The sequence below is a fragment of the Vidua chalybeata genome, chromosome 16 (genome assembly GCF_026979565.1).
Source record: "Vidua chalybeata isolate OUT-0048 chromosome 16, bVidCha1 merged haplotype, whole genome shotgun sequence".
NCBI lineage: Eukaryota > Metazoa > Chordata > Aves > Passeriformes > Viduidae > Vidua > Vidua chalybeata.
Window position 1 is genome coordinate 9,010,959 of NC_071545.1, and position 11,399 is coordinate 9,022,357.

Here is an 11,399-nt window from a genome sequence, read left to right on the forward strand (position 1 = left end):
CACGCGGCGCCGCACGCGCGGTGAGGGCAGGGAAGGCGGCGGCTCGCGCCTCCCGCGCCCACCGGAGCGGGGGCACCCGGCGGGGCGGGGCCGCGGCACGACTGCACCAAGGTAAAGCGGGGAGGGGGGGGGAAGGCGGGCGTACACGCGGGGAGGGCGGAGGGAATGGAGAGGCAGAAGGCGCGTGCGGTGGGCCGACACCCCCCTCCCCCCCCCTTTGCTTCGCGCGTTGGTTCCGTCCGGCTGCGGGGGCAGGGCCGTCCCGGCCGCCAGGGGGCGCGAGGATGCCCCACACACCGGCAGCGCCCCCCAGTGGCCGCGCGGTTCCAGGCCGTGGGGGCCGGCAGCGCCATCTTGACAGTGGCAGCGGCCGTGAGGGCGCCTGGTACGGGCAGCGCGCAGTGACCCACAGCGCGCAGTGACCCACAGTGCTCAGTGACCCACAGTGCTCAGTGACCCACAGCGGTGCGTGACCCACAGCGGTGCGTGACCCACAGCGGTGCGTGACCCACAGCGGTCCAAGCCCCCAGTGCCCACAGTACTCGGTGCCCTCGGCCCTCATCGACCCACAGCGCTCATTGACCCACAGCAGTCTGTGACTCCCAGGAGGAGAAGGCAGCGTCTTAAGCAGCGCCAACGGAGGTTTAGGTTGGACATGAGGAAGAACATCACAGAAAAGGTGATTACACATGGGAATGGGCTGCCCAGTGTGGTGCTGGAGTCACCATCCCTGGAGGTGTTGAGGAAAGACTGGATGTGGTCTTGTTGACAAGGTGGTGTTTGGTCACACACGGGACTTGATGGGCTCAGAGGTCTTTTCTAACTCGCCTGATTCTGTGTCCCACAGCCGTGCTGGGGTTCTCAAATAGCAACTAAAAATCATGTCTATCAATGAGTTTCATTGAGTGACCCTCAGAATTAAGTAAGAAAAGGGTCAGGGAGGATTTTGTCTCTGCTAGCATTAATATTTATACCTGTTCTCGAGCTTGGGAGTGTTTCCAATGCTGGGAAATATTTCTATTCAGGCATTCAGTTGCATTTGGCTGGAAGCCAAGGTATGAATAAGGTGCATAAATCTATACTGGAGCCTATGTCTATGTTGTTATATTTCTGTATGCTTCTATATTATATAAGCAAGGCCATCCAAGGATAGCTGAGAATTCATTTTCTCTGCATTATAATCTTTCTCTGCTTGTAAGTAATAGAGAACTAAACACACAGAAGAAGAAAATTGTGTGAAAGTATGAACAACAGAGTTGGACAAGACTAGAGATAAGTTCATATTGCTTTAGAGTTTACCTGGACACTCTGTGCTTTTCATGAGAAAGCTAAGAAATAAGTAAAGCAAATTTTTTGTTTCTCTTCCCCCTTCTCACAGTCTAAGTCAGCATTTCTGTTCTTCCTGAGGCTCCTGCAGCACAGGAGGCACTCCAAGGGCAAGTCTGTAAGTCCTACTAAAACCAGATAATGACTTGACCACCTCAGACTAAGAGAATGAAAATCCAGTGATCAAAAGCAACTAGTTAAGGTTTCCACCATCTTTTCTTCAAGTGAAAAAAATATTGTAGAACCTTAATTTTGTGCAAATTGGCTTATTTGAACTGACAAAATCCATCTGTGATAAAATCCATGTCCTTGCTTTTATTATTTAATTATATTCTCTTTGCATGCAGTTTGCTTTTTCTGATCAAAAGACTGCTCCATATGCAAAAGCAAGCTTAAAAGAGATCCAAGTTCAGTCAGAAATCTGAGGCACAGATAGAACAGCAGAGTTCCCATCCCAGTTGATGAACAGTGTGAGTACAATGACTTAGGGAGTCTGGTTCAGAGGTGTTCATCAGGGTTTCAGATCCCTTCAGCTGGCCAGCAAAAAGACACTGGCATGACAAAATCCTAAACCCTGTGAAAGTCACCCTGCTTTTAGATACTATTACGGAATATTCAGTAACTTCATTCTTTTTCACCAAATCTGCATATATTTATGACTGCAAGTGTAGATGGAAAGAGTGAGAAATAAATCTTTGAGTCAAATTGATGGGAATGTCTGGAAATTCACAGGCTTGTGTCACTGGTAGAAATGAAGATGTAACACCATCATGGAAGAACATGATCTTTCATTCTAGTCATTTTTCACCATGTGGAGATGGAATACTTTAGCTGTGATTGAGGTTTTGCTAGGAATCAAGAATGAAAATCAAATGAAATTTTCACTTTGCCAGTACATACCGTAGCCACGTGTGGTCAGCATTTACAGGGTACTGTCACAGGCCACTGAGTCATTGATTTGGGTAAAAGAAGACAAAATTACTTTTGTGGAAACTAGATTTTGAAACTTAATATTGCTGGAAGGCACGTGACCTATCCAGCTATCACAGGAATCTGTGACCCCTTCTCTGCCCCCTGTGCTACAGGAACTCATTGTCTCAGTTCTTGGCCCTCAAGGAAATGACAGCCCAAATCCACCGCTGCCTTAGGAACCACAGACTCATTGTGGCAGACTTGCATGAAAGAGGAATATGGATTACTGACCTCTCCTGTGGAGAGCTCTGAAAGGAATGATTGATTATCTGCTGCATTAGCAGCAGGAGAGTGATTGCAGGTCACTTTTTAGCTAAGTGGCATCGTTTAGCTCCTTAAAAAATCCCAGATAAGTGAATTTTTCTGCATCTCTTTAAACATTAGCCAAAGAGGGCATTTGAAATTGGGAGCTGCAGATTGGCATGCAGGCTGGATTGTCTTATGGGCACATAGTATGGAACACGGTGGTGTTCCCTACTACAGTGTTGATACACAGTGGTCTTGAATGACATCATTTACTTCAGTAACAGAGATGTGACCACAGCTTAGTTTGGAAGGCAGTCAGCCCAGCAGTTTGTCACTGTGTGTTTAGACTCCTTGCCAGTAGCAAACCAGCTGTCAAATAGAAGTTGTGTTGCTCCTAAATAAAACATTTTACGTCTGAGAAGTTCAAAGCTGCCTTTTCAAATTATTTCATGCAGGATTTTGTTCCCCACCTCCCCCAAGGAAATCCAGTTTCAGCACCAATACTAGGTGTGTGTTACTAACACATGCCCCAGTTAGCTGGGATGTGAAAGAAGAGATCAACTGTTTTAAAATACCCTTTTTTTCCCATGGGCTCTTCCTTTCAGCCTTTATTTTCTAAAATCCTCTATGTACTCACTGCTGGCAGATTTTATGCTTCAAGTGAGTAGCTAATGCTTGAGTTGAGAAGAAAGGATGAAATAAAATAGACTTACAACTTCACCAAAGGAGCTGTGCAGAGGAGGAGAGTGCTGGACATGTGTTCCCAGCCAAGCCTCCCCTGCTGGGAAGCCGCTGTGGTTTAGCTGCTCCTGGATCTGTAGTCAGTCTTGGTGCAGCCTGTCTTCTGTCCTAGCTGTGCTTTGACACTGCACTGTTGGGGTCATTGGATAGTGCAGTTGGCAGATAACTTTCATTATTTTTATATGAACTTTTAGTTTAAATTCTAGACAAGCCTGCAAATAGCAAAATAAGACTGGTGCTTCATTGATTATTCAGATTATTGAACTTTTGGGTCAACCATCTAACAATCCAAAGGCATGTCTATTTGTTTCCAGAAAGAAAAACCTACTGCGTTTTATAGTCTAAGGGACTATTTGTTTTAATTAACAGTGAAAAAAGTTTGCACGTTCACCATACAGTCAGTCATTAAGTGCTCAACTCTCCTTTGGAGTTTGGACACGATGGGATGTTTCAGGTGCTCGATGTGCGTATTGATAAGAGGGGGTTGCGTGGAGAGCGAGGGAGCGCCGCAGCCCCGCGCTGCCGGCCCTGCCCGGCATCCGGCAGGGCTCCTTTGGAGGCAGCGCTTGGCTTCCCTCCAAAGCCCGGATTCCGACAGTGGGCTCCGAACCGCGACCTCCGCTTTTCCCCCCGACGCGGCTGTGCGGACACACCTACCTTTGACCTCTCCCGGTGTGCTTTGTAGCAGTAAACACCCGAAATACAATAGCCCTGTACTTTTTGACAGAAACGCCTGTGGTTAACCTCTGTGGGCTGCATGCTGCAGTAAAATGAAGGGTGGTGGAAGTTAAACAATGGGTGTGACTACCACAAGATAGGTGTTAGTGGGAAAGTGGTGTAACATCCACTTAGCATTCCAGAGATGTGAAATATAATTATGATTTAAATGCCAAAGATGTAAGTTGCAAGATGAGTAACTGCAAGGACATGAAAGCCTCCCTTATCTTCCTTTCTATCCCACTCAGAATCATTTTGCACACCCACAAAACTAATACAAGTAGTGTCACTTGATGAAATTGCACCTGATACATGACTTGTACCATCACTTACATTTCTGCCAGTGTGGGCTCTGTTTATACCAAAGGAAAAATTCCAATCTCATTTACAACATTTTAAGTTGGAAGTAATTTTGCTCTCAGTGGAATTACTCCCTATTTATACTCCCACTCAGATCAGAATCTGACCCAGGCTTTGAATTTTGTCTTATTTGCTCTCATCCTTTCCTGTCACAGACAGAAGTCCTCGATCTGTAAAGGGCTCCTCATCCCTTCATTTATGTATCTTTGCAGAAATGGCTTTTGAGCAGGTCTGTAATGACAAGAATTGTTGACTAAATGAGCCCTGGGAGCAGCTGGTTTCTGAGTATAGATGAATAGCTGCTTAATGTCTTTTACATCATCCAGCATATGTGGGAAGGAGAGTAAGAATGCAGAAGTGCAGCCCATGCCTAGATGAGGGGCTACACAGTTCTGTAGCAATTTCAGCACAGAGGAGTTAAAGAACAAAAGAGTAAGTTGTAGGTGGGGGAGGGGAAGCAACTAGTTGGGAAAATAATTGTTGTTTCTAGACTTTTTAATAAAATCTTTCTAAACAGATTCTTGGTATGTTTAAAATCCAAGGGCAGCAGGTATAGTCAGCTCTGAACAAAGGGCATGCGCTGTCCCAAACTGTCACTTTGGAAATTCTCTGATGCACAGATCAGAATTGAAACCTGTATTTTAAACCTTTTTATTGCCAACACTGTTCATTTTCTCTATGGATTACATGAAAACCTAACCTGTTATCAGCTTCTCAGAGGTGACACCTTCAGATAAAAGCAGAGGAGGGAAATGAGGAGAGGCTCTAGGTGAGGCCAGGATTTAGGACTCTGCTTGTGCTAGGTTAACCCTTGTAACTGAACTGTTTCTTTTCTGTAAAAAATACGCACCTATTAGGGGGAAGCAGTGATTTTGCAGATACATGTACATCTGTGCCTTAGTGTCTGACTGATTTCATTGCCTGAAATGGAGCTCTACAGTGGATAAAGTGAAGCACTTACTCCAAACTGATAAGCTGGGACTACCTAGTTATATTATTGTGGAATTCATTTCCTAGAAATACTATAAACATTTACTAGAAGTACTTTCTGCTGTGTAGGAAGAATAATTTTCTATCTGGGGAAAAATATATGATTGGTTAAACATGTTAAAATACAAATACCAAAACAAAAATTTTCGCTTTTAAGAATCAGAGAAAAATAGTTCTTGAAAACACGAAAGGTCTTTAGATGACAACAACAGTTAAGATAAGGCTAGGAATTTATAGTTCAGGATTTTTTACGAAAAAAAAAACCATGAGCCAAATCCTGTGGTCAGGTTCGCATCTGTAATTTCAACTTTGGTGAGGGAAAGAAGGTGTGAATGTGTGGAGCCACAGGAAGCTGGTTCTGGTCAGCCACTGTGCTGGAGCTCAAGAACAGTACAGTCTGAGAGGCCTTTGGCTCTAGCCCCTCTTTTACAACCCAGAATCCTAGGAATTGCCACAGACTGCAGGGATTTGAGCCACAGCACACTGCCAAACTTCCCATGGTAGTTTGGGTGCTGCATTAGGAAGCAGCTTTTCCTCATGGCCAAGAGTGTGCCCCCTCCAGGGGGAAGGTCAGGCTGTCTGAATTACTCTGCTCCAAACTGTCCATTCCCAGCACACAGGTCTGATTTCAGGGTAGATTCACCCACAGTAATTAGATCTCCAGGTTGGCAAATGGATCCCGATAGTCAGATAATATCCTGTCCCTGACACTTGTTCCTCATTGCATCCATGTACTTACTTGGAAGTGCTGCAGCACCTTCCTTTGGGACAGTAAGGCACCTTTGACAGCTGCAGTGCCCCGTAAGCAAAAGTCATTGTTTCTGTAAATTTGATTTATGACAGAAATTTTGTTATCCAGAAGTGGGTTTGTCTCAGGGATATTTGTGGTCTGTCATGAAATAGTGTAACCACTTACATGATAAAATACTCGTTTACATAAAACAAGAATAAGATTTCATTCTTTCTTCTGACAAATCATCTTATCACACCTGGAGGCTGATTCAGTGGGCTCAGAAGGTGCACAGCTCTCTGAAAATCAAGACATTCAAGACTTTCCTAAATCCACAGTTAGTCTGCCTCTCCTGAGTGCTTAGATAAAATAGCTTTCATTACCTTTTCATCACTTCAAACTCCAGCTGAATCATTACTGCCTACTGTCATGGTATCACAAGCCTCTCAGCCCCTGGAGCCTATACAAGTTTTCAGCAATATTGTGGTGGTTTTATCATGTATTTCATTCACAGATTTGCAAAGATAGGGTCAGCACTGGTACAACAATGTCTCAGGTAGGGGGACACGTAGAGTTTCGGTGACTTGCCCAATGTCTGTTGCAAAACATCAGTGAAACAGAACCCAGGCTTTCTTGTACCAGGCTTGATTCAACAAAGCACTGAACCAAGTGCTTAACTTTGAGCAAGAGCTCAAGCTGCTTGAATGGAGATAGATTTAAGTATCTGTATAAATACTTTGCTGGACTGAGTCTCCAACTTTCAACAGCTAATTATTGTTCACAGCTATTTCAGGGTTTTTTTCATATAGTTCAGCATATCTTCCGATGGCGGAAATATTTTTAAACTAATTTAATGGTGTGAACAAATGTCCTGCTTGCTGGCCTTTTGGCAACTCAAATGTTCATACATGTGTTGGGGGGTTTGTCTCGTCTTTTTAGATGACACCAGCAACTCGACAAGAAGTTCTCGGCCTTTACCGCAAGGTTTTCCGAATAGCCAAAAACTGGCAGTCGGCATCAGGACAGATTGAGGAAACCATGAGAGAGAAAGAGTACATTAGAAATGAAGCCAGAACATTATTCCGAAAAAACAAAAATGTGAGTGTCCTCACAGTGTTGAATTTCCAAATTACTCTTCTCTTGCTCTTTGCACTCTGTGGTTGGATGCTAAGATAGGAATATAAGGGTTGAGCTCCCAAAATTTCATTTACCTTAAATGCTGGTGTATTGGGGTTACAGTTTAAATATCATCCATGAGAAAATGCAAACCATTTCAGCTCTTCATTAACTACTGTAGAAGTCTAAAAGGTCTTTTTTCAGTAAAAAAGTGCCAAGAAAAAATTAAATTCTAAAGATACTGCTTGTGTAATTGAAGCAGCTTTTGATCTTTACAAAGTTAGCTAAGTGTATCATTACCCATGCAATGGCAAGCAGAACTCAGCAGCTTCTTTTTTTTCTTTTCAAAGCTGCAATTATTGGCACTTCTTTTAAAAGAAGCACTTTAATTTTTTTCTTAAGGAAGAAATTTCAAACCCTAGTAATCAAAGGCCCTTCTTGTAATTCAAGATCACAACACTTTATATCCCATATTGGTCTGGAACTAAATTGAAGTAATGCAAAGTCAAAAAAATTAATTTAAGTCATAATTCACACCACATTTCTCACTTCAAAGAGAGTTTCTGGATAGGATGATAACAGAATGTACACCAAGCAGTATCTTTCCTTTCTCCACTGGTGACCTTACAGAGTGACGAACAGATGAGCGTGTTTTTTTCATAGATGTAGTAGTAGTTTACATGTGTTTTGTCTTTTTACAGAGAAAATACCATGTTTGGGTAAAAAACTCCTTCTGTAGCCTCAGTCCTGAAAGCCTCTGGGCGTTAACAACTCAGCACCATCAAGCCCAGAACTATTGAGTCCAGGAAAATACCAGTGTTACCTTTTATGGGTTTGAAAAGTACAATTCATTGTATCCTTGAGTTTGCCAAAATAAGCTAAGGAAAGCCACATGCTGGGCATCATTTACACTTGAGCTTCCAATTGTTAATTACTGTACTCATATAAAACACTTGTTTGTCTGATCATCATAGGTAACAGATCCAAAGCTGATTAAGCAGTGCATAGAAGAATGTGAGGCAAGAATAGAAATTGGACTTCATTATAACATCCCCTACCCAAGACCTGTGAGTATAAATCACAAAGTCTTCACTGATACCTGCTGAGCTTTCCCTGTGCAACAAAACTATCAGTTTCCATCACTCACTGCACTGCATTTTTAGATGAGCTGGCATTTAAATGTATGCTAAAGCAGAGCCAAAGTTACATTGAGATGTTCTTTATCTTTCACTGTAAATTGGAGAATTTATTCTCAAAGTAAGGAGTCAAAGCCTAGATGGAGTTGTATTAACTAAACTCCCAAGGCCTCTGAATATTTAGCCAACCAATGAATATAGAGAAACATGGTAATGAAATCAAATAATAGAAGAGAATGAGAGAATAAAAATACCTAATTACATCTGCCGTAGGTACAATAATTTTTATAGCCTACATTACTCTTAACTGTTCTCCTGGTCACAAATCAGGCCTTATGAAATACCTGTCTGTGTTGCTGCTTCTTTTCCTTTCTTCCTACAGAAGAACACGTCCAAGATTACTGAAATGCTGGAAGTTGCAGCAAAGTTTTCTAGTGCACCCTTCAATACAGTTTCCTCACTGCCCAGTCACTTCTGTCAGTACTACTTTATGCTGCCTCCCTTAGAGACATCCTCTCTACTCCTGTTGATGAGTTTTTATTTTCACATCTATAGTTCCCTTATCAAGGCAGTCATGGTCAAAATTAAATTGTGTCTTTATCAAATGCTTGCCTAGACTGTGGTCACTGTTACCATCTATTTCAGTATATAGAATAGCAATGCACAGCTGGCAAACAATGTTCCTAGAAATGGGCCTAAAATGTGTGCTCTGCAGTGGTTTCAAAATCCCAAGGGATCTGCTCTCTCAGACAAACTGGATGATTATTATTTTTCAGATTCTAGAAATCTCTACTGCTGCTTTAGTCAGTGCTTTTACTACTATTTGCACCTAAACACCCATCTTACAGGATGACAGCCTCAGCAACATCTGAGGCTGCTACCACCTACATTTTTCAGTCATTTCAGGGTTACAGCTGCATGATTCCCACTAACAGTCATATGAAATATAAAGACTTTGTCAATCAAAGGAAGAGTCTGTCACCTTTTGCTCCTTCTGCTTATGGAGTCAATGACACTGATTGTGCATTTTAATGTGCCATATATATATAATCATGACAGTAAAAAGGCAGGCTTTCAGTACATACAGTTTGGGGTTATTTTGTAACTTGCTAAGTAGGTATGAATAAATCACACAGTGATTCAAGACATTACTCAAGAATTTTTAGGGTTTCTAGTTCTTACTGTTCTGGAACATTGTCAGCAATCCTATTTCATCAAGTATCATTGCAGTCTGATACCAAACTGCAAAACAAAGTTACTAAGGCCTTGCATATATAGGATTTTATTAAGGCCTAAAATACATAGGATTTTAATAAACAGAACAATTAGTTCTGTTTTAGTTACACCACTAATTAGTTCTGAAAGTTACACCACTTACCACTCTTCAGAGAGTGCTCCTCCTAGAAATTTAATAACCTGGCTTGAGACAATAGAGTTACTCTCTCCAAAGTGTGAAGAAATGATTTAAAACTCAGTGAAACTTAGTCTGTATTTTTCTTCCCAATATGAACCTAACTGGTGGGATTTTCTTTTCCAGATCCATCTGCCTCCTATGGGCCTTGCCCATAAACAAGGCCGTACATTGCGACACCAGGAGAAGTTAAGGAAGATTTCTAAGCCAATATATCTGAAATCCCACGATGAAGTTTCATAAGCCACCATTTAAGCTGTGGTGTGTAATCACATCCTTTAAACTGTGAACTGCAGTCTGGGTGATTTGTGTGCACGACTGTGAATAGTGTGGTCACTTGCTCACACATTTCCTGAGGCCAAAAAGCCAATTGATCCATTGTGTATGATGGATGAGGTTGGTTTAGTATTTATTACATTTCAACCACTGACTTGTCAATAAAAGTAACACTTTTTAAGGAGTGAGGTGTGACACAAAGATTACTTTGACATCAGGACAAACTGTGGCAGGATTTCAAACTCTGTTTATCTGTAACAAGGTTCTCTGGTGGTTTGAGGGGTCTCTGTGCTCAGTTGTGACTCAGGAGTGTGCCTTGTGCAAGGTCAGCCAAAATTAAGCAAGTCTGGGAGAGTCAAACAGACACAGCTCCTCCAGAGCTTCTGAATGCCAGTGGCAATACAGTCACTGCGCCATGCACCTGCTCTCCTTCCTCTCTGCTCCCTGTTCTGCCTGCTGTCCTGGAGGAGAGCTCCAGTGTCACAGTACCCTTATGGGGAAGTTTTGTTTCTGGACAGTACAAAAGAGACAGCGGAAGTGCCACTGCTCCTTTGCAAACTGCAGAGGAGTGGCCTAGAGTCTCTATGTCAGCTTTTTTCTCTCTTCCTTTGGAGAGGGTGTGGATGTGAAATGCAAAGAGTGGAATGCTATTACACAACTCTGAGTAAAACATTCCAGTGTTGGGTTCCTCAGGTTCCCATGTATGGACTGCCTTCAGGGTATCACTATGGGAACAAGTTTAGGATGCTTTGGTGTCCTCACTGTGTGTTTTCACATTGTCAGCTTTTCAGCATTATCAGCATACTGGCTTTCTCAACAATTATTTTAATTTTACTGTTATAAGGTTTTAAGTCTTATGTTATGGATTGAACCCCAACTTTAGTAAAAGAAAGTATCTACAAGTCTCCTGTGTTTGAGGGATATTTCTGTTTCCCAGGTGCCTCATGAATAGAAGTAAAATGACATTAATTTTCTTTTCATGGGCTACCAGTTGTTTTGGTTCCTTTGCAGTCCTCTGACTTTACCAGGTTGTTGACATGTTCTCTTCAGAGAAGTTAGGGGAGCCTTCCATCCTTCAGGCTTGAAATACCAGTGAGACCAAGCTTGGACAAGAGCCACACTGTACTGGACACTACCTAAGCACAGTCCAGAGCACTTAAGGACAACCTATTGTAGCCTGACTTTAATCGTGGCAAAAAAAAAAAAAAAAAAAAAAAAAAAAAAAAAAAAAGATAAAGAAATATTGCTGTCTACCTGAAAAGTTAGAACCGGTCCTGTGCAGAACTGACTGACAGTCCCTCCCCAAAGAATTCACTTTTAAGAGTGAAAAAAGTACAAGCAGATGAGAAAGTATAAGAAAACAATAAGAAGAGTGAAT

General features: G+C 42.3%; 1 protein-coding gene across 2 annotated transcripts; it reads left to right on the plus strand.

Moving 5' to 3' along the window:
• Positions 1 to 6: 6 nt before the first annotated feature.
• LYRM1 (LYR motif containing 1) lies at positions 7 to 11,006 on the plus strand. Of its 2 annotated transcripts, none has more exons than XM_053957739.1 (4): positions 7 to 111; positions 7,022 to 7,180; positions 8,173 to 8,265; positions 9,872 to 11,006. In XM_053957739.1, exons 2-4 carry the CDS (start codon positions 7,022 to 7,024, stop codon positions 9,986 to 9,988), a joined length of 369 nt encoding a protein of 122 aa, XP_053813714.1. In that variant the 5' UTR covers positions 7 to 111; the 3' UTR covers positions 9,989 to 11,006. The 2 variants fall into 2 exon arrangements, with proteins under 2 accessions (XP_053813714.1, XP_053813713.1); XM_053957738.1 differs by lacking the exon at positions 7 to 111 and adding an exon at positions 311 to 679.
• The last annotated feature ends 393 nt before the right edge of the window (positions 11,007 to 11,399 follow it).

Coding starts and splice junctions, on each gene's coding strand:
- LYRM1 (XM_053957738.1), top strand. CDS start 656: ATGAGGAAGAACATCACAGAAAAG. Junction 680..7,021: donor GGAAGAACATCACAGAAAAG/GTGATTACACAT, acceptor TCGTCTTTTTAG/ATGACACCAGCAACTCGACA. Junction 7,181..8,172: donor TATTCCGAAAAAACAAAAAT/GTGAGTGTCCTC, acceptor TGATCATCATAG/GTAACAGATCCAAAGCTGAT.